At 27.9% G+C, this 24,016-nt stretch overlaps 1 protein-coding gene across 3 annotated transcripts in view; it reads left to right on the forward strand.

Moving 5' to 3' along the window:
• The window catches only part of Rbcn-3A (rabconnectin-3 alpha), a 124,723-nt gene extending 101,089 nt beyond the window's left edge, over window positions 1–23,634 (forward strand). For 2 of the 3 annotated variants that reach the window (XM_087168273.1, XM_087168275.1), the window contains exons 44-56: window positions 1,572–1,770; window positions 4,344–4,464; window positions 4,553–4,660; window positions 6,286–6,410; window positions 7,361–7,490; window positions 9,017–9,100; window positions 10,027–10,087; window positions 11,353–11,483; window positions 13,805–13,882; window positions 15,638–15,782; window positions 18,684–18,773; window positions 20,721–20,848; window positions 21,701–23,634. In XM_087168273.1, coding sequence (XP_087024399.1) covers window positions 1,572–1,770; window positions 4,344–4,464; window positions 4,553–4,660; window positions 6,286–6,410; window positions 7,361–7,490; window positions 9,017–9,100; window positions 10,027–10,087; window positions 11,353–11,483; window positions 13,805–13,882; window positions 15,638–15,782; window positions 18,684–18,773; window positions 20,721–20,848; window positions 21,701–21,898 — 1,598 coding nt within the window. In that variant the 3' untranslated portion in view covers window positions 21,899–23,634. The remainder of the gene's footprint in view (window positions 1–1,571; window positions 1,771–4,343; window positions 4,465–4,552; window positions 4,661–6,285; window positions 6,411–7,360; window positions 7,491–9,016; window positions 9,101–10,026; window positions 10,088–11,352; window positions 11,484–13,804; window positions 13,883–15,637; window positions 15,783–18,683; window positions 18,774–20,720; window positions 20,849–21,700) is intronic. The other variant, XM_087168276.1, reaches the window with a different exon arrangement.
• Window positions 23,635–24,016: the final 382 nt, after the last annotated feature.

Here is a 24,016-nt window from a genome sequence, read left to right on the forward strand (position 1 = left end):
ATTGTTTAATTCATTATGCATGCATTCATTTATATTCTGACTATAAGAAAATATTATGTTTAAATCTTTTGATTTTTTTAAAGTCATCTTTGTAACTGTTTGTTTTAACTAAAGTTAATTACAATTATGTTTAGTTTAATGAAATAGAATGTTAAAGTTGTAAGAAAGTGATCACTTTTTTTATCACTTTGGCATTTTAAGAAGAGATAAATTTAATATCTATGGTTATTGTATGTTAACATCTCATATCTACAGTAGCAAAAGTTTGCATTATACAATGTTTGTTTTGATTGTGTAAAATATCATTTTGGGCAATGAATCCTGTATCTAGGAAATAAGGTAGCTCGTTATCTTTGAAAAGAAAAGAAATTACATAATTTTTATATCTAGTGAAAATGCTGATTTTTTTTCTTTTTTAAAATACTGTAGAGTTAGTAGCAAACACTTTGAAAACAACAAATTTAATTGCTTAATTAATTTTTATTTTGATGCTTAAACTATTTTTAAATCCTATTAACAGGGTTGCCACGGGTGACTAAAATGCGATTATTTTTGGCATAAGGCAACTATGGCGACTTTTTTTGCCTGAAAAGGCTAAAAAAGCAACGATTTTCAGGAAAAGGAGACTATTGGGAGACTTTTGTACTCCTAGCGATGTTTTTTAGCATAAATTGGGTTGACAACCTGCGGTCCGCGGGAGCTTCTGTACACAAAATTTTTTTTTCTTAAGAAATTGAAAATTATTAAAATTTTGAATTGCGAATTTGAGTCATCACTTTTTAATGTGCACAATTTGTGCAGATTTCATTGTAAGTCTATTTTGTATCTCGATCGCTATTTCAACAGTTATTGCTACAAAATTTTGCATGATTTTAAAACTCCCAATTTTTAATACGATATTACGATGCATGAATTGTCGAATTTAAATCATCACTTTTCATAATATATATATCAATATAAATATATATATTTGCTTAATCAATTATCGATAAAAAGGAAATTTTTTTAGAAAAAGTAAGGTTTTTTTAATGGAAAAGTATTATCTTAAAGGAATTTTAGCAATTAAAAGTATTTAATTTTTTATATAAAAATTTAGTGCCAGAAAACTAAAGTTTATATAAAAATTATCATATTTGCCACCAGCTTGACTAAATGAATCATGGTATATGACAATTAAGTCTTTTAATAAAATTTTTGTCATATTATTGAAATTTTTTTGTTCTTTTTTGAAATTTTTTTGCAACTATTTTCATACTTTTCAGCAACTATTTCCATGCTTTAGGCTACTAAAAGCAACTATGTTGTTCATTTTTTTCGGTGGCTTTCCTGTATTAAATTACTTTGTTAAAAAAAAAAAAAAAAAAAGAATTTTTTGTATTGGAAAGCTATGTAGTGAAAGTGAACTTTTTTTTTAAAAATTTAATTTCATAATCAAATTTTTATCTAATTTGATAATCAAAAAATTAATTTAAATTGTACATTTTAATTTCCACTCTATTTGATTGTCACTAAATTTAATTGATTTGATTTTCACTTAATTAATTTTTATTTAATTTATAATTTTTTTTTAGAACTACCTGTTGTAAGTCCACTGATTCAAGCTGTATTAAAATGTATGGAATTTTGGCTTAAAGACTTAAAAGAGTTCATGGATTCTTTTGAGGGGCCTCCACCAAATTACATTCCTGGTTGTTTTGCTTCTAATTCTCAAACTGGGCCTGCCTTGCTCAAATACTCTACACTACTTGAAATTCAAAATACTCCATTTAGGTATATTTTGTTTCTACTTATTTGAATCTTAAGAATAGCTTTTTGAGTACATTTAGTTCTCACTTACGGTTCTGAATTGTATCTAGTGGTTTATTTTATGATACGGAATCAGTTAAGGGCCAATGTATTGTTTGAAAAAGGAACAAGTCAAATTAATTTTTTTTAATAATTTATACATTCTATCAATAATTCCATCTTGCTTACTACTTTTGTATTTTTAAAGAATGTTCATAGAGTAGTTTTTGTCAAGTATCTTGAAAATGACAGACAATTTAAAGAAATCAATTAAAGAAAAACAGAAGGAGTTATATGGTTTGTTACATTCTGTTCAGGTTACCGAGGTATTTATGTCCAGCAAGTTTCAGAAATTAATTACAAAGTTCGTCTACAGATGGGGCTGCTGATTGAGAATATTGTAAAACAATGTTTTCTGTTTCATGCCATAGCAGAAATTTCAACTAAAATATTTTCATTGGGAATGGGTAGTGTTTTTTCCTTAGACAGTTTTACGTTGTTATCAGTCATGATTGATTTGTAAACATTGTATCATAGTTTTTCCTTATCGACAGCTTCATCAGTTGAAAAGATTTGTTACTAGTTTTGAAACTTATGTATAATAAATATCTAATAATAATACCTTATAATAAATACCTAATAATAATACCTTATAATAAATACCTAATTTTTAATTCAGGTCGCAGCAAATCGGGCATTTTTTCGCCATTCTGATTTTTTTTAAGGGTTTTGCTTTTTTGGAACGCTATTATCCAATACTCTTTTTATAAATTAAAAGTATTTGTAATTAAGTAAACACTTTTAAGAATACTAACATGCTTTAAATATTATGAATCTCCTTTATTCAGATAAATTTTGTTTAGAGAAACCATATATAACATATTTCCAATATTGGTTACTGCAATTTTTGTTTACTAATTTTTTTTAATTCCTTAAAAAAAAAACAGTAAAAAATTAATTTTTGTTAAAATTTCAGTTGCATGTTCATGTTATCTCCATCAAGTAAATAAAATGTGTTTTTTTTTTCATCATAAAGCAGTCGTATGAAAAATATTTGGAAAAATTTACCCGGGGATAAAGCATAAACATAATTTTTATGAAGTGATGAAATTGTGTTTGTAAAGGAGATTTAGAATTGCAAAGTAAAAAAAAAAAAAAAAAAAAAAAAAAAAAAATTGAAAATGGAAACATTGGTTGCAACAGCTGGCTAATATAAAAAAAATGTCTTATGAGTAATGGTTGTTAAAAAAATAATTAAAACAAGGAGAAATATTAATAATTAAAGAAAAGAAATAAAATTGCAAGAATAAACAGAAAATGCAAGAGAGAAACAGAATTTTTTTTTAAATATTACTTTTTTACTATCTGTTTTAGTACCTTAATGCCGAAAATTTGTTTTTTGTATTACAGTATTTTCTGCTGTAATAAAAATCTAAAATTACAAATTTAGAAAAAAAAACATAAAAAGGCCATTAGGGTTCATCATTCCTTTTTTGATTTATTTTTTTGCAATTTGTTGAAGAAACAAGAAGAAAAATCCATGTTGTCGATAATACACGTTTTTTTTTTGCTTGCTGTTTATGTAATTAAACAATTCTAATTTAAATGAAACTCCATATCAGGATCCAAATATATTTATTTATTGTAATGTATCATACATGTAAATCAGTTGACAGATAGTGTGTCAACGTTATTGTGATTACCTCAAGTTGGCTCACATAAAAAAAACGGAAATTATTATTAGTAGATTCATTTTTATATAATTTGTATAATTTTGAATAATAATAAAAGAAAAGGAGTTTTTAGAAGCATTTCAGAAGAGGTTACAGCTCTTGTGTTCTGATAAATGTGAGAATACCTAATTAAATAGTGTTTATTAACAGACCTTTCAGTAGACAGGAATAATAATTATTAATAGACAATTGGAAGAGATCCATTATTAGCATAGAGAAATCATCATTGCCAATAGAGCTAACTCCACAGTACCTAACATTGATATTTTAAACAAGTTAGCAAAAAAATGATATCCCAAAATTCTTTAAGCGAATTCTAAAGCAACTCAATAATATATTATTCTATAAAAGTGGCTGAAGAAAGAAAGATGAAAAATAGAAAGGAAATAAGAATTAAAAGTAATTACAGATTTCAGAAAAAAAGAAATTAAAAAGCTAGGAAATGTCATGCATAATGGCATTACAAGATATTGGTGATTATAATGTGTTTAATTTAAGGACACTTTAAACAGCACAAATCAAAACACTATAAAACACATTTCCAAATTTTTTATTATTTTTATCATATGTTGTTGTAATTAAAAATTTTCTGCGAGTGCCACTTTCTGATATGGGACAACTCTTCATCCCATTCTTTCTCCTCTCTTTCTAGGGAGAGGGGTGCAGTTATCAAATTTAATACCTTATGTATTTTTTTTAAAAAAAAAAACTAATTTAATTTATTTTTATTCTTTATCACAATTTCATCAATATAATATCAGAATTGATTGTAACTTTTATTGTTTTCACCATTATAATCTAGGAATAAATATGTATTATGTCTAGGTCAAACCATCGAGTAGTTTTACCTGTGAAACGATTGTGGAACTTCTTAGTTAGACAAGAGCATGTTCAAGATATATTTATCCGTTATATTTACCAATGTAAACCTGTACCAATACCAAAGGTATTTAACTTGTTTAACTTATTGTCATTATGCTTTACAGTATGAAATAATAGAGAAAAATTATATCTTTTGCACTATAATCCTGTAGGATGAAGATCAAGGAATTGATGGTGTGGAAAGTAACTCCAACAATCAAAATATTGTTAGAGTTATACACAAAGATCAAGATACTATTAATACTTTCTGCATAAATCGAGTATGTGCTTTAGTTATATTTAAATTTTCATTGCTATTATATTTTTAGGTATGTATGCTAAGCATAATTTAAAAGAATATTAGTGTTGTCCAAATTTCAGTGTTCCCACGGGTCAGGGAGAACAGGAAAAACCTGGAATTGTAAGGGAATTTTTTTTCTCCAAAAATCAGAGATTAGTCTGGTAAAGTTTCAATTTTTTTACAAAAACCTGGAAAATTCCTTCATTATACCTGGAAAAAAACCAGTCTTAAAATTGTCAGTAACAGTACTCAGTTGTTGAGATTAGAGTTAAATAATTCTAACATCTATTACAATTATTTATTGTAAAAATTTCACATTTTAGACAAACTGAAATGCTTCCTTCCTCATATAATATTTATTTTACGTAGAAAATCTAATACTTGACATTACATATAAAAGAATCAAAATTTTCTGATGAAAAATTTCGTAGCACAGATAAAATATGGTATTGATTTTCATTGAAATTTACCTGATATATCTGGAAAAGTCAGGGAATTTTTTTTCTGAAATTTAGTGGGAACCCTGAAATTTTGATGATTCAAAAAAAAAAAAAAATCTTAAAAATTACTATAGAAAAAATGCCTATAAATCTGAGTGAAAAATGTCTTGATAATTATGACACTAGTCAGAAGACTCTCACATTGCATTTGTATACATTTCCTGCAAAAACTCATTGGTCAAACATGCCAGTGAAATCAAATACTACAAATATTTAGTATTATTAAAGTCTTCCTTGAACTCTTGTTTTTCAGTAGTTTTGAAGCATGGTTTATTATTATTATTACTTTTAAGTTGGTTTTTTCCTTAATACATTTTAATTGTTTTAGTTTACATCAGATAAAAATTTCAAATTTTTAATGATCTCTAACAAAGTGAATCATAAGTATACTCTCAAAAATATGTAGTGTTTTTAATTTTGTTTCATAGCAATAAAATACATTTTATTTCAATTTAATTTCATAATTATTAAATGATATCAAAGTGCACTTGAGAGCTATAATATTGTTTTTTTAATGTATTTTGATGTTTAATTTTATTTCTATTCTTTCATTTTGATTTATTAAATTAACATTTTCAAAAACAAGTTTCTTTTTAATGAAGATAAGTTTAAATAAATCTTTTTTTGAATTATTGATTGTAATTTTTTTTTTCAATTTTCAATCTTAAGTTTTGGGATGTGTTACCAAATTTATCAGTATTCTTTTCTATTTGATTTTCCCAAAAGTATACTGTAAGAATTATACATTTTATGGAGTGCACTGATTCAAGCCATATTTATTGTATTTAGGGAGATCAATTTGGATATTAAGTTAAAATCAATATTTCTATTAAAGTTTGTAGCTGTAAATACACTGAATTAAAAACACTGGCAGATCTCTTTAAAAATACAAGTTATTGAAGATAAAACTTAACATGTAGCGTTGTATTTATTGTGAACTCTGTTACTCAAGATATTCAATTTATATAAAATCTTATTTTAATAATTTGATGTAGTGCCGAAGTTATATATTTTGATTATATTTGCTATTTCAGTTTTTAGTATGTGATTTGAACATCTGTAAGTTAAGATATCTTCTAAGTTATTTTTGATAAATTTACTATAGGTAAAACCTGGTATAATAGCATTAGCTACTACAAAAGAAATTCAAGAAATTGATGTATCGACACTTCTTCAACCAGTTCCATGGTTGAGAGAAGAAGCTGAATTTGAAGCTATGAATTTATTAAGGTACATTTTTTCTTTAAAATTTTTATTTTATTAATTAATTTTTTCATTAATTGATTGTCATTGTTTTCATAGTATTATATAATTTAATTTGAATACCTAATATGATTAACAATTGGTAAAAGTTAATTAAATCTCCTGATGAGAAAAGGATATTTTCAATCAGCTCTTAAAAACAATTAAACTGTGAGAAATAATTTTTCTGTAAAAAGTTATTTCCATTTTCAGGTTAGAAGAGGCATGTGAAAATTTAATATAATTTTTCATATTTTTTTATGAAATGTTATTTTTTTTGTTGTCATCTAAAATAAGTTCATTGTGGCATCTTTTTACGATGTGAAAAAAAAATTATAATCCAAAGAATTAGTTTCTTGCGTATTATAATATAACCAGCTTTGAACAGCGAACCTAATTCTGAATTTTCAACTATCAATGTATTTGCGCAGCCTTGTAATTTTGAACCCAACACAGAAGACAAGATAACTTCTGGATCAAGCATTGGGACAAACTAGCCGTCGTAGAGTATCAAATAAACCTTTGTTTTTTATGGAACTAACCCTCATTTGCATCACATAGAGAAGATAACCTCTCACGGTTAGCCTAACACCAAGGGGATTCTAACCCATGATTCATCTACTACTGAGGATGTTTTACATCAATGTGGTAATTTCAACCAGGAGCTGAATTCGTATCAAACAGCCACTGCTGGGATTCAAATCTGAATCACTGCATTGGTGGCAAACGCTCTATCCCCTTAGCCACCTGGCTCAGTTTCTTACATTGTTATTTATCAGGTTTATTTTTGAAATATAGTTTATTTATTCCATTTGACAGTTAAAATAATATTACCACCTACTTTGATTGAAATTATTGCATAAAATGATACAATAAATGTTTAATCTTGATTGATTTAGGGTCTATTAGTAATCTTTTCCATCTTTTTGACTATTTAGAACCCCTGATAATTTACCAGCCACAGATTACCTAGTTATTCAACACCCGCAGGACTCTTTAACAAATGCTTCTGCTGTATCCACACCAACTGGGTCAACTCCTTCTGTTGGAGCACATTCATCCAAAAATGTAAAATTCTTTCTTGTGCATTTTTCTAATAAACATGCTTATAGAGTAATTAAGAAATAATAGCGCGAAACTTCTACTAATCTGTAGAGGAACTTATTAAGATTATCTATATTAACAGTTCTTACAAAACTTGGCTGAATGACTTGGGTTAGTTTAATTTAAAAATATCTGATAAAAATTAATTTATCTTCATAATTAATAAAGGAGTTCTTTTGCATCAGACTATATAAAGAGTTCGTTTATAAAGTGAATTTTTCACTGTTCCATTTCCTTTTAATAACCATATAATGCATCATATGCAGTTTTATAGATACATAATTGTTACATTATTTTTTTAGAATAGTGTTTTAGATTTTATGAGATTGCTTCTCTTTAAAAAAAAAGTTTAGATTTAGTTAAAACTAGTGAAAAAAAAAATTAGTGTTAAGATTTTGAAAAGCATATAGCATTTTTTTTTTTTTTTGGAAAAAGAGAAAAAAAAACAGTTTATAAAGTATGCTATAAAAAGTTTTCTATCAATATTTTTCTAGTGTTTAAATTTATACTAATAAGTGAAGGTAATACAAGAGTGATTCAGAAAATTGACTTTCCAGTTTTCTAAAGTAATTTGATGTTGATCATCTTTATTTATGCCATATCATATCTCAATCTGAAAGTTTTTGGTCACTTTTTGATTGTGCACAAATGCTTTTCAATTTTATACAAATCTGATTAGAACTATAACATCTTTCACTGTCCACACTTTAATTTTATCATTACATTATTAAAAGAATAGAAAAAAGTTCTGTGTAATTTTTAGATTTTATAATTCATATTATCTTTTTACATGCAATATATTTAGTTTTTACATCCAATATATACAGTATAAGGAATTTTTTAGAGTTTTGAATTTACCAATGATGATAAAATAGTTTTTTATTTATATAATAATATAATATATATAAAGTTGAACCCAAATAATTCTGTTGTAACAAGCAATTCTAATAAAATTAGCTTAAAATATAGCTATTAAAGAAGCAGGTTTAGAAACAAAGCTCATTTGTGTAGAACTAAGAAATAAAATGTTTTTTTTTTATACATATTATTCTGCAAATTAAATTATTCTTGTCATTTCTAATTTAAAATAATTTTAAACATTAATGATAAGTTTTTTTACTATTTTATTCTTTCTGATATTTTACAACAAAATGAATGATATAATAATAAATTTGTAAGCCAGGAATAAATTGAGGTAAGTGAACAGGATTTATATAGCTCAGCATCACATCTTAATTGCTCTAGTACAATTTTCATTTTTGTATTTCTTTAAAGAATCTATCATATCAACTTGTTTCAAAGAACAGTTAAGGAGTATTTTTTTGTTTTCATAATGCTTGGCTTCTTGTTTAGGAAACTAACCCATTTTATTCTTTCTTCTTTTACTTTATAATTCCTTTTCTACCTAATTCTTCCTGCTATGGCTACTCTTTCTGCTAACTGTACTACTACTTTCTCCATTCATTTTGCTGCATCTTGTAATGCAAAAGATGAAAGGTCTCAACTTTCCTGGCTGTACTAACCCCCAATTCTGCCAATTAGTTTTACAAAGAAGCCGTTATATGTTAAAACCGGTAAGTATATATTTTATCATTTGATTGCTGTTGTACTCATTAAATTTGTGGCTGTCAGTTTAACCTGGCTTGCTTGGTACTTCTAAAGCTCTGTCCCCCTTTATGCAAATCGTGAAATATGCATCCTTGTTGATTTGTATTGTGTGTGCATATGCTTTTTAATTGGCTGAGATTTAAGTTTTTCTTTTGTGAATTATTTATTCATTAATGCTTTACATTATAATATAATTTAACTAAATTATATTATAATTACAGTATAATTTAATAAGTATTAGTATTGATATTACAGTATAATTTAGCCCATTTATGTCTGAATTTTTTCTATGTCGTGACGTGAAAAAAAAACTGTTAAACAAGTGTTGTTTTTTTTTAATTAAATTAATATTTTCTTTTGTTAACTACTACTTAATTTTTGGAGAAAAAAAATCAAAAACTCTTGCCTGATGTAAAAATAATCCTCTTTCAGATGAGAAGAATTCTCGTAGAATTATTACTATTCCCATGACATATGTCACACTGGGTCAACATGAGTTTTAATTTAATTTTTGGCTGGTTACTTTTATATATTATATTAATTCCCTCAATAACTTAAAAATGCATCGCTGTGAAAGGATTAAATTTGAATTCTACTAAAACTTAATCTTCAATATCTTATTGAAATAATAAAAAAACTATAGTAGTTCATATTAAAAAAAATATTAACAATTATATTTGATTACTGTTTAAACCTTCACTTACACTTCTGGCATCAAACATTGTTCTTATTATTAATTATTTGCTGCTTGTAAAAATTTGCAGTTTCTTTTTAAATTGACAAGACAGTAGTACAAATTTTGAATTAAAACTTAGTGTTTTACTGTTTCTATTCATTTCGATTTTGATTTATTTAATTTTTCTAAAAACTGAAATGAATATTTTTTTTATAGCTAAAGAAACATAAAATTGATGGTGTTCGGAAATTAACATCTCATCCCTTGATGCCTGTTTGTAAGAAATTTCTTTTATTTTTATGTATATTTTTCTTACTGTTTTATGTTAAGGATTTGGAGAAAGAGCTCACCCTTTCTTTGAAACAGATTGATTTTTCTAAAAATTAATAGAACAAGATTATACTTTGGAAAATAATTTTTTTAACTATTATATATTTTCCATACTGTCTATTTTTTAATCTATTAAATATTTTTGATTTTGAAAAAGATTTTTTTTTTGTCTTCTTAGTACTTTTTACAAATCATATAAATCACACAATTTCTCTAATTTTTTCTTACTAATTGTACATTTTTCCAATTTTTTTTAAATATTTGTCTGTTTTTATCTTTCAATGTGGTTGAAATAAATTAAATAGAGCACCTTGATTCCATGAAAACTGAATGGGGTTTGGTTGATCTCCACTTCAATAATTATAATTTCAGAACTCCGCTTGGTTTTTAAGTTACAGTAGTTTTATATTCATACATATTCCTCCTCACTTCAAATTGGTGTTATCGTTGTTCTTGCTCTATTTGCGGGTAAATGTATTGCCTCGATCCATGTTTTGCAAATTGCTTTAAATTTATTCATAACAATCCTTTACCAAGTTGTTTTAGGCCTTCCTCTTTTTATTGCCCTCAAGGTTCCATTAAAAAATTTGGTTTATTAACTTAATAATTATAATTATTCTAATACGAATGTTGATGACTGTTTGTTATGGTGTCGCGTGCCTCGGCATTCTCCTCCAACCAAACTGAAGTGATGAAAACCCAGCCAGGTAAACCGGTTGGAAACCTACTCATAATCACTTCCCAACTGACTCTCGTACAGAGAGCATTTTCTATTTCATTCATTCATTTCATTCTCTCTTGTGCTAATCTGGTTTATCTTATTTTAACAATGTAAGCTTTCAATTATGTGAACCATATATTTTATTGTACATTAAACTTCCTTAACTTTTAAGCTTTTTTTCTTTATGTCTGGTAATTTGCTAGTTGAATAATTTTATTCCTTTTTTTCTCATTCAATTTAAAAATATAGCATGTGTTACTCTTAACTTTAAAGCACACACGTGCTATATGCAACAATTCCATGCTCGTGTGAACCCTTGAAGAAATTTGCAAGAGTATCAAAATGTTAATGCCTCTAAGTTAAGAGATTAAAAAAATTCAAAAATAAGTAAAAAGTTAAAATGGATTTAAGTAAATATACTCATGAAAGAGCTTTGATACGTTTTGTATGAACATATTTTATTTTTGCGTGAACTTGACAATCTTTTGCAGATCTCTCAGGTTCTCAAGATGGTTCAGTCAGCCTATGGGAATGGAATCATGCACAACCCATTTCATCACCCAGGCAAGCTGGAACGTTTGCTAAAGTCACCAGAATTTTATTCAATCTTCAAGGCAATAAAGTAAAGATATTCTCTGAATACTAACATCATACTGCAATGTTTCAGTTTTTTGATCATTAATTTTAATTTATAAGATTATAGGAACTTAAGTTCAGTGTTTAAAAAAAATATCCTGTTGAGAATAACACAGGGTAACAAAGTTTTTGTCGAATTTATGCAAATACTGATTCCGGTGTGGAAATTTAAAATTCGTTTTGCTCTTAAAGCTACAGATTTTTCTAAAAGGACATTTTCAGTCTATTTTTTGACGAATTGTACTAAGTTTTAAAACATTATATGTTAAAGGGAGTCACATGAGTGTTGCAACAAACTTCTAGGGGAGTTAAGGACATCATCAGGATTAAAATTGCATAGGAACCTATGTCGTCTTATATGGCTTGGTTCATTTCCCTATCGTGACCTGTTTAAAAGCACACACACACAAAAAAAAACAACAACAAAAAAAAAAACAGTTCATCATAGGAAAGTGCTCCTAGCGGCATATGACATTTTCAGGCATGGGTGATGTGTCTTTATTTCCCTAGAAGTTTGTCACTACATTTATGCAAACCTTCTTTTATAAATAACACTACCACAAAAATAGGTTAAAACTTGTTTTTTTTTTTTTCAAAAAAATTTTTAGCTTGGAGAGAGAAGCAGATTGCTGATTAGAACTGAGAGATGCGAAAATATCAAGAGGTCATAAAAATCTCATGAAACAGAAGAAGAAAAAAAAAAATTTTCTTTTGTGTAATGACTAAAAAGCACTAAAATGTACTTCTTAAAATGGTTTAAAAGCTCCTTGATTTCATACGTATTAACCCTTTTCAGGGCGAAAAAAATTGGATAAACATTTTAGACCAATAGAGTCCCAAGAATTAACCTTTTATGTGCTTTTGAAATCAGCCTTATGTCTATACATTTCAAAATTTAGGGTCGTTGAGGAAAAACTACAGTTGGCTAGGGTTAAGACTATTGCCTTTTTAGTGATTTATATCGCGCTCCCCAACCTTTACATCGTTGCTGACCAGTCAACATTTGATAATTTAACCTGATAATGAACCCTGCTGAAGAGGTGAGAGGACGCTGATTGTTTATGTTTTAGATTGTTTCGATTTAATAATTTTGAATTCAATTGCCATACCTTCAAAATAAAATACAATTACATGCACGGTATTGGCGGGGCTTTAGGTGACTTATCTGAGCTCCTGGTTAACATCTTGTCCATGGAAAGTTGTATAAGCCCGATAGAAATACACAACAGTAAATAAAAGTAATTTAATGCTCTTTGGGTTCCTTGGACCGATACTGGTACCAATTACAGCCAGTAGGAGACCACTTATTTATTATTGATGAAAATGAGTGATTTAAAACCTTTAACTTACAAAGGAGTAACATATAGAATTATTAAACAATAATTTTATGAAAGATTAAAATAAGTTTTATGCGTTTTGATGTAAATAATAAATACAGATCTAACCACTTTTTTTTAATTAACTTAATGCATGTTGTATTTGATACTAGAGCTGTGCATTGTGCACTTTGCTATGACCAGATTCGAAACGATATCTCAAAATCATTTTTAAAAAAATCAGCTTTATCAATAACTTTAAACTTCAATGTTTTATTAATTAAAAAGATAAATTTTGAAAGCACATGAATAGGATCTGTTCTTATGCATGAGCGATTTATTGCATTCTTAATGAATGAAAAAATAGTGTTAGAGTGAGTATATGTTTTCCACAAGTAGACCAAAATTATGCATGTTAAAACCTCATGGTAGTAGGACTTCCAACTGAAACATTCAAACGAGCTCTTAAACATATTTTTCATTTTCACATTATTAATGCTTCTACATAATTTTAACTGCAACAACAAGTAATTTTTTAAAAATTTAACTTGTTTTCACTTTATCTGGTTATATAACGTGGCATTTTTATGAGAAACTGGTTAAGAGGCATAACAGGAAAGGAATAATTTTGGTTTCATTCACTGCCATCTCAATTTTCTTCTAATCGTGAATTATCTGTGAACCTCCTTGATGCTTCCTCTGATTCTGTTTTGTCACTCTCTTTATACTGCTACTAAACGAGGTTGTTTTTTTTAATTCACAAAATGCATTGTTCTGTTTGGCTACATTAATCTTCGTACAAAAATAATTTAAATTTTTGTTTAACATTCCTAATAGCATATTTGTATTAATAGAGGAATATATTTTTATTAAATTCCTATTAGTAATTTCAAAACTATCCTGTACAGTATTATTGAATATACTTTCATAATTCTTGCCACTTTTGCTTTGTAAATTTTGTGCAGGAGAATTACTTTTTCTTTCTTTCTAGTTTGGAGTTACTGATGGAGATGGTATTATTAGTCTTTGGCAAGTGGGTCTTGGCCACGTTAGTAATAGACCCTTTTTTGTAAGTACGCTTTCATCTCTCACTAACTTGAGATGCATTGTTTTCATGAATGATAATAATATTAAGATACAGTCGGACCTCTATTTAACGAAGTCGCTTAATCCTGATAATAACTTTGTTGTATGGAAAATTTGTTAAATAGAAAATCACCTTTTGAAATACTTAAATGACACAAAACAGGTTTTAAATTCATAAACACTAGACATAATTAAAATAGCAATGGATGCAACGTTATCTTGTAAAGTAGTATCTACTATTTATTTCATAAATCTTAATTATAAAAGAAATCTGCACGGAAAGCAAGAATAGAGCAAAACATTATGCAGTGTTACACTATCATGCTACATACATTTTCAACTGAAAAAAGCTAAATTTATGCGTAAAATTATATCTGCATTTATTATAAAAGTAATTTTAAGCATATATTACCACATGGGTTCTTAAGTCAATTGCTACTGATAAAATTGGTCAATTTCGTTTGAAATGGAAACGAAGAGGGAAAAGGATTTTACATTAAAAGTTAAGTGGCTTTGAAAATCAATTCAAGGGCATTTCCCCCATTAAATGCGTTAACAAGTTTAAAATGTTCTGATATATTTTAGGAAATAGGGAAAGTGAATCTCAAAGAAAATTTCATTAAATAGAAAATTCACTTCACTATTTGGAAGTTATTTCACAAAGAAATTTCCAAAATGTTCTTGGTTCTTCGAAAAAATTTGCAAAAGGGAAGTTCGTTAAATGGAAGTCAGACTGTATTTCTAATTCTATGCACTGTAAAAAGCTTATTGCATTTGTATAAATGAAACATAATATGAAAACCTTTAATTCTGTAACTATAGATATAATTCTATTTTTCTTTTTTTTCAATTGCATTATTGAAGGAAATTTCAATGTTATTGAACTTTGGTACTTTCTCAAACTACTATGATAACTACTTAAACTGTGATCAGAAATTTCATGCATTTAGACTTAACAGCAAAAACCCTCCAATCCTGGACAGGAGCTCTTAAAAGAGATTTCTGACCTCAGTAATGAGTGCGTGTTTGAAACTCCTGTCTCCTAAGGGTTAAAAAAACTAGAAAAAATAATTTTTTATGGTGTAGAATTTTAAAAATGAAAATGTTTTTCTCTTATTTAATCGTAAATAAATTAAATAAAGATAATTCTACAAACATAATTTATATTGTGTTAAGTTGCAGATTAGAGATCTTTCAATTTGTTATTGGTGTTGTACAATATTGTTTTTTTTCTGTGAAAAATATAGTCATACATATTTTTTTAAAAATTATTTTTATGATTGCATATTAAGTAGATAATATATTTTAAATGAAGTTATTAATAATAATGCTCGTTAAATTATGTTTTAAACACCTTATTTGAGTCAATTATATCTAAATTAACTATAAGGAAGTCTTAATGTTAAGCCTTATTTTTAAACTTGGAAAAATAAAAAGTTTTATAGACTTAATATGCAAAATTTAGAGTATTGTAAGATCATTATTGACATGATTATTGAGCAATAGCGTTTTATTATTTAATGGTGTCAAATTTTAATTTTAGCTATAAAAAAAATATGTGTACTGAAACAAAGGCTTCTGAAATATACAAAATAGTGCTTAAAACCTAATTATTTTCATGTAATGCTAAGTTGGAGAACAATTACATTACACTAAAATAATGGAATGTAATATTAAATAGGTACAATATCAAAGTATGATCTAATTTGTTTTTCTTTAATTGTGCTTTTTATTTCAGTCTACACAGTGCCATTCTAAACAAGCAAATGATTTTACGTTCCTAAGTTCATCTAGTCTTATAGCTACTGCCGGCCAGTCAGCAGACAATAGAAATGTCTGTTTATGGGATACTCTCCTCCCTCAAGGAAAATCCTTGATATCAAGTAACTCATTTAAACTTTTAACATTTATAATATTTATGCATTTTTTTTTGTTTCATTATAATATTCACTTAAGCTCTTTAATACATTGGTCTTCAACTAGTGGTATGTTTGCCATTATTTTTACATCATCATCACCCAACCGTGACCGAGCCTCATTTTCAAAACTCTATATTTTAACAGCCATGGTAGGAATGCCATGTAGATTTGGCCCTGATCAGATGATGTGGACAGTGCCTGAGTTGGTACTCCCTCTACCCAAAATTCCACATCACAACCAATTTAACCTGCACCTAACTGTGTATACATGCTGGTTGTTTTGTTGGCTGCCATGATTAAACTCACTACTGCAGTTTTCTAACTAAGGGTGCGAACTATGTTTTAACCGACCGCGAAACCAGAAAAATCATGGTGTCTGAAGGGAGTAAAAGATATTTGATAAAGAAATTAAAAATAAATCTAAGTTGAAACAGAATTGTCTGAATCATTCTTATATGGAAACCAGAAAAATCATGGTGTCTGAAGGGAGTAAAAGATATTTGATAAAGAAATTAAAAATAAATCTAACAGAATTGTCTGAATCATTCTTATATGGAAACAAGCGTTAAATGTAACCTTCCAAAACTACATTAAAAATCATGAATTTGGCTAAAAGTGAAGAAAAGAAATTTCATTGTCTAAACAAGCACTGAAATATCTCATTCTCCTCCTTTTAATTTTGTATTTAATCAATAACTGCTCTTTTAATGATGTCATTAAATTGTACTGCTCATTTTATTTGCCTGCTTAAGTGCAAATAGACTCATTTATAACTTATACTTTGCTTCATTTCTAAAAAAATCATTAATTCTTAAAAGAAAAAAAAAATTTAATTCAATAAATAATTTTTTTTTATCCTTTGACCAGGGTTGGGTTTTTGACGTCAAAAAGTGGTTTTTGACATGACAAGGGTATAATACTGGTTTAAACCGTCAAAAACCCGTCAAAAATGTCAAAAACTAAAGTTTGCCAAAAAAATATATAAACTTCAAAACTACCAACAGTTGCCATGCATTATATTGAAATTTAATTATACTATAGGTAATCAGCAGGTTTTGAAATATTTTTTAATTAAAATTAAGGTAAAATAACAGATTTAAAATCTCAGAAATTTATATTCAAATGCATGTGCAGAAAAATTTTGCACAAAATTTTTTTAAATATTTATATTTTGAAAAAAAAATTTTTTTTTTTTTGATACTTAAGAAAATTAAAAGTTTATTACTATGCATTTTTGACATATAAGAAACATATAACTAATATTTATAAGGAACTTACAAGTTATGTTGTATAAATACAATCTTGATACAAGTGTATGAAAAAAAATTTTAATGTTATACCGAATATCTTTATTATCCAGATTGTTAATTTGAATTTAAAAGTAGTTATATTTGTGAATAATGATAAATATAATTCATATTGTTTATTATATTTATTTATAATTATTACACTTATCATTTTAAAGCAATTTTTACCTCTTAATTTTTTCCCCCACTTGTATTAAGAATACAAATAATGCATATCTTGAAAGCAAGAAGTAATTATTCAACAGCTGAATATTTAGATATTCAACAAAACTATGTATATAGTATTCAGCAAAATGAAATTCACAAGTATTTGGATAAACTAAATTTTCAGCATAGTAAATGAATAGGCTGAATATACTGTAAATCGACACTAACTACTCTGTGTGTTTAACAGAAAGCACTTAAATTTGTATTGTCTTATGTTAAAAAGATTATTAAGAAGATTTAAAAGAATATTAAAAAGATTTTTCTTCAAAAGATGTCTAATGTGCAAAACTGCTAATGTTTATCTTTAAAAATGTCTAATTTTTAGTATAATCTATACCAGGGATGGGCAAACTTTTTTGGTCGAGGGCCAAAAATCAAGAAAAAAAATGTTTGGTGGGCCAAGTAAGATCTTCAAAATTTAAGAAAGAAAAACGATATACAAGTTTTAATTTAAATATTTAGTGGGATGAAGGAAATTGCGATTTCATTTCTAAAAGCTCCTTATATTAAGGTTCGAAGTGAGATGTGCTTATTTTAAGGAACAAGGCTAAATCCTTTTCTGTTAGTCTACTTCTGAAATAATTTTTTCTAAGGTTCATAATTGAAAACTCTTGTTCACGTATATAAGATTAAGCTAACATAGCACTGATTTTCTGGGCGTGAAATTTTAAATTTTGAAAACTAGCTTTTGATAATGATTTGTCAAACTTAGGCATATTTAGAAACAACTGCTTCAGATGATAGTGAGATTGTCCGCTCTTTGGAGCGTAAAATGCGCAGTCTGCCAAATGTGAAGTACAATTTACCTATATTGATTCCATAAGTCAGCTCCTCGAGAAAGACAAACGCTAGTTGGAGCCAATCTACGGCTATTCTATAAAGAACTTCTTTCAACATTTTACCAATAGAAGCTGTCTGTGCTAACTATTTCCATCAATTTATGTTTTGGATCAATCTGGTTAAATCTTACAAGAGCAACAATATTAAATTAGGTTTATTTTATTGTATAATGAATTATTTTAAGACTATTACATCCTAAGCCATACATGTTTGTTTATTTTTTTTGTTGTTGATTTTATTGTTTTCTCTTGTTAATTTTTGTAAATATTTCAAGCTAATTGCTAAAATTAGACAATGTATATTACATTCATTGATATGTAATGTATTTGAACGTCTGCATACAATAATCATCCCGATATATTACTAAAATTAACTTTAATACATAACTCATGAATTTTCAATTTTTTCTGCCATTTCATGTTTAGACATGTATGTAGAGACATCATATATATATATATATAAAAGAATAGTCAGCCAATTCAAAAATAAAACTTGCAAATTTTTTTTTTAGGTTTTCAGTGTCACGAAAGTGGATGCTCTTCAATATTGTATGCTTCTCAAAATCATATACTTATATCAGCTGGAAAAAAAGGCGATATATGTATCCTTTAAATGTTTATATTTTCATTTCAAAATATTATATATGTCTGTTTTATAAATTTTTTTCTATTTTATATTTGAGGCAGTGTTAATTAAAAACTACAGTAAGGCTGCCAAGTCTGTACAGTGGGTGGAATCTTCCACCTATCACAGCTTTGGAGTTGTAACCATTGAAGTGTAATTACAGCTCTAAATTTCCTCCTCTAATATGTATTTTTTTTTTTTAAATTTTTATAACCGGCGTTGAACAGCCGACCCAAATGTTGGGTTTACCACTGCTAATGTTAAACTCCGTAGCCTTGTAAGTTTGAACCAGTCCAGAAGACAAGGAAACTCCTGAATCAGTACCCCCAAAAGGGATAGTACTGATTTGTTATGGGACCATGGAGGATTTTGCAACTAGACAGATTTAATGTGCATTAGTAGTCACCATTTACTACACCGGGAGTCTTTGGCCGGCGGGGATCGAACTCACGACCTCTTGGCATGGGCCCAGTGCCCTACCAACTAGGCTATCCCGGCTTTCCTCTAACATGTTTATGAAGTTCAAGATAATTTTAAATATTGCATATGTCCATTAAATTTTATGTACGGCTATGTTTATCTACCTGAATGTTCTTTTGAGCCGGAAAATATTTCGAGCATCTGCAGCCTTGCAACATAATAAAAATATGTCTCCATTAATCATTTATCTGGCTAGTCATATTATTATTTATTTTTTTTTTTTTTGAAAACAGGCATATCTGCATAAAATGCTGGTTTACTTGGAATGATGATTAAGATAAATGTGACAATATGATATTAAGGTTTGATCCCTGCTGGCCGAAGACTGTGTAGTAGATGGTGACTGATGCACATTAAATCTGTCGAGTCGCAAAGTCCTCCATGTTCCCATAACAAATCAATACCTCTGGGGGTACTGATCCAGGAGTTTCCTTGTCTTATGGATAGGTTCAAAATTACAAGGCTACGGAGTTGAACATTGGTAGTCGTAAACCCAAAAATTGGGTTGGCTGTTCAACGACGGATATATATGATATTAAGAGCCTTGGGGTTCAGGGGATAGAGTGAGCCTTCCAATGAGGTGAACTAGGTTCGAATCCCAGTGATGGCTTGTGATAAGAATTTTACTCCAACCAATTTTGAAGTAAAACAGTCAGTGGTAGAGGGATCATGGATTAGAGTCCGTTTGCTGTCAGGCTAAATGTGGGAGATTTTCATGGTTTTCCACTCAGTGTAACACAAATGCGAGGAAGTTCCATCAATAAGTCCTCAACAAAGGAATATTTTACCCAATACTTGATCCAAGAGTTCCCTTGTCTTCTGGGTTGGGTTCAAAATCACAAGGCTATGGAGTTAAAACATTAGTAGTCTTAAACCCAAAATTGGGTCAGCTGTGCAACAACTGTTCTAAAATAAAATATGTTATTGGAGTTGTGGGGAATAGGGAGCTCGCTTCCCAATGGCTTTGCTTCGAATTCCAGCGATGGCTGGTTCATATGAATTCTGCTTTTGGCTTTCATTGACTACAGTACTGGCATAAAATATCCTCAATAATTATGAGTTAGAATCTCTTCGCTGCTGAACTGACCGTGGGAGGTTTGTGTTGTTTTTCTGTTCATGTAATGCAAATGTGGGTTAGTTGCACCAAATAGTCCTCAACTAAGGCTAAATTGTCCCATTGCTTAGTCCAAGAGTTATCTGGTCCTCTCTATGGGTTAAAGTTATTAAATTATTATCTCTATGGGTAAAGTAATTAAGCTAACCCAAAAAATGAGTCTGAAAATGGCTATAATCATAGATTAAAAAATAAGTCAGCTGTTCAATGTGAGGTATGAAATATAATCAAATCTATGTGTTTATATCATTTTCCGTAAATTATACTGCTCCTAGGAGCCAATAACATTAATTTTTCTCTATTCTTTGCTGTTTTCTTAATAAATTCCAGGTATATTTGATGTAAGGCAAAGGCAATTAAGGCATAAATTCCAAGCCCATGACTCTCCAATAAAATGTTTGGCCTTAGATCCAAGTGAAGAGTTCTTTGCTACTGGTTCTGCTGATGGTGACATTAAAGTGAGTGCTAAGAGCTGTTTTTTAAAAACTGCAATATTACATTCATGTAGTCACTATCATGTTTCATTCAACTAGACTAATGATTTTTACCTTGCTATTTCCAATTTCGCTAAAATTTGGTAGGAGAATGCGTATCAAAATTTCAGATTGAGAATCTAAAAAATTTTGTTGCAAGGTAAGAAATAATTAAAATTCATTGTGCATGTGCAAACTATGATGATAATTTGACCTTGTTTTTAAATAGGTAAGGTCTTGATTGGCATTTTAACTGAAATCAAGAACTGTTATTAAAATTTTGCTAATTTTTATTACTATGATTTATAATTTCATCGAGTCTCTTTTTGAACAATCATATGTAATTGACTAAAACAAATGTGAATTGATTACATCAAAACTTACAGGAAAAAGTTAAGATTTAACACATTGCACATTCCAGAAGGAAAAAAATTTTTTTATAGGCTTTTTACATATTAACATGAAACAATGTATTTCAGTGTGTTATTTGCTAAACAATTTTTTATTTCCACAGCCAATTTAAAAATATTAATTGATTAATTTAACCAAGAAATATAAAGCTTTGAAAATAATCTGACAACTTACGTTCTTAAAGTTTCAAAAATATTACAGCATATGAACTATTATTTGCTGAATTCAATAGCATTTCAGTTTGTCAAGTATTTTAGTTTCTCTTTTTGAAACTGAGCCTGAGTACTTATGTGCTGAAGTTCCCAAAAGTCTGAAAAATTGTTCAGTTTGCATGTTTGTTAATTACTGTCATCTACTGGATTTACGGATATTTCTTTTTTTTAAAAAAATTTAAATTTTTAATTCAATTAGTGTTGCTTTTTTTAGGTTTGGGGTTTGAGTGTTCATGTTAAACTATGTTCTTTTGCTGGTGAACATACAAAAAGCTCTCTATTCCGAAGCATCAGCAATGGGGTGTCCCAGCTAGAAATAGACGAAATGGGTCGACTTTTTTCGTGTGGTGCAGATGGTTCACTGAAGTTCAGGACCCTTCCAGATCATGACATAGTAAATTCTATGCTATAAACTTAAATTTATTAAATTTTGTGTGTAAATGCAACGAAGTCCTTTCTCCTAGACATGAGAATTATCTGTGATTTAATGGATCTCTTTTTGACTGAAGTCAGATGATGTGTTTGATATATGCATAGATGCTTTTTTCTCAGGTTTGTGCAGGATTTACATCGTTGTTATTTGTTGAAATTGGTGCTGCAAAATTTTGAAATCAATTATGTAACGTAATCATTGTCCTTGCTTCTTTTTAAAGTAAAAGAAATTGAAAAACACCAATTAATCAAAAAGTGCAATTGACTGATTGTTTCAATTTATTTATAATTATTTTTTTGCATGGAATTGTAAATTTTTTTTTAATGTTTTATTGTTGTGTTATTTGCAAGTACTGTGCCTATGATAAAATGCTATTCTCTGTTGCATAAAATAGCTAAGGTAAAATATGGCAGAATAAAAATACATTGTTCTAAGTATTGTATTCATACTCATTCTGTTTCAGTTAAAATAATTTTAGCATGCACTAGCAAATATGATAAAATAAAACATAACATTTTATGAGACTTTTTGTCATCTTTAAAAGCTTTGAGTGTTGCCACTAGGTTGAAAGTGGGTGTGATAAATGGATAGTTTGCCTCAGGCAAAGTAGTTCTTAATATCTTGAATGTAGGTAAACCTTTTTTTTTCTTTAGCAGATAGAAGTTAATCTTATATTTTATTTTAAGTGAATGCCATTAGTTTACATTCATAGGTGCAGTTCTTATAAATAAGCACTTCCATTATTTTAATAGTGATTTATCCAATTGTGATATTTTAACATACCAAAAATATTATCATTTTTCATTGGAAATTTTAATAAATGTCTATAATTCAACAAGCTTTATTTAATATCAATTTTAATTCGGATTAATCCAAACTATTAAAATTGGTAAATCTAATCATGAAGACTGAAATGAGCTGGCATGAAAAAATAATCATTAAATCAAGTGCTGTTTCACTTTTACTGGTACAGTCCATTTGACAGTAAGCTATTTTATTTAATGTATTTGTGTCTATTTGAGCTTCATATAAAGTGTCAAAACATTATTTTTCTTCTTTCATCTCAAGGTACAGCAGAATAGGCATTCCATTTTGTTAATTCTACTAAACTATGTGTGTTTTTATTGTAATTTTATCTGTTGTCGAAGTGTTTGAATGTTACATCTCTACGTGATTGATAATTAAAACCTCTCATCAGAAATAATGTAACATTTGTAAAAAAAAATATATAAAAAAAGAATTGTTTTCTCACTTATAGTACGTGTTTAAAACTAGTTGTGTCGGTACTTCTCCAAAGTCTACTGTTGTTTACAATACTTGAGTTGTTCCTCTAAAATCATTGAATATTTGTATGAATAAATTATTTCATTCCAGATGGCTTATCGTTATGCGAGTATAAAGAAATGTTAAACAGTATTTTATCATCTTTTTAGAGTTTGTTTAGTTTTTCATTTGTATATTTATTCAAGTTTCTCAATGACAAAAGATGTTACTTAAGTTTTGTAAAGAAATTTGTAAATTATAAACGAGTTTATATTCTTTGTGTGATATTATAAAGTAGTTGATATATATATATATATTTATCTGTATAGAGTTGTGTAAAAATAAAAATAAAAAACTGAATTTATGCAATTTACAAGTATGAACTGAATCAAACTTTACTAATTTAGAATGTGATCAATATTATAAGTGACAAATAAAAAAAAGCACATTTAGTTTTTGTTACTGTTTTTATTGACAAACACAATCTTTCTTAAAAACTATTTAAATAGTCAAATAATAGAAACAGTAAATGTAAACAAAATGTATAATGCATGCACTCAAACTGTGCAATATCAGATATAGAAATCATGTACTATACAGTCAGAGCTTTATTTCTCACAAAATGAGCTCTTAATGTATCTTGTACATTCCAGCAACTTTGGGAATTTGCTTATATTTTTTGGAAAGTTTTTTTCATACCATAAATAGATTATGTTAAATATACATTACATTAAAGAAAAATGTAAATGAAGTGTGATTTTGATACGCTTTGCTGTATTCTGCCTAATGTATAGAATTTCAAATAAGATCATACGTGTAAATATTGTTATAACT

This window comes from Parasteatoda tepidariorum, chromosome 7, assembly GCF_982258835.1.
Source record: "Parasteatoda tepidariorum strain Cologne lab strain chromosome 7, Ptep-v5.0, whole genome shotgun sequence".
Lineage (NCBI taxonomy): Eukaryota > Metazoa > Arthropoda > Arachnida > Araneae > Theridiidae > Parasteatoda > Parasteatoda tepidariorum.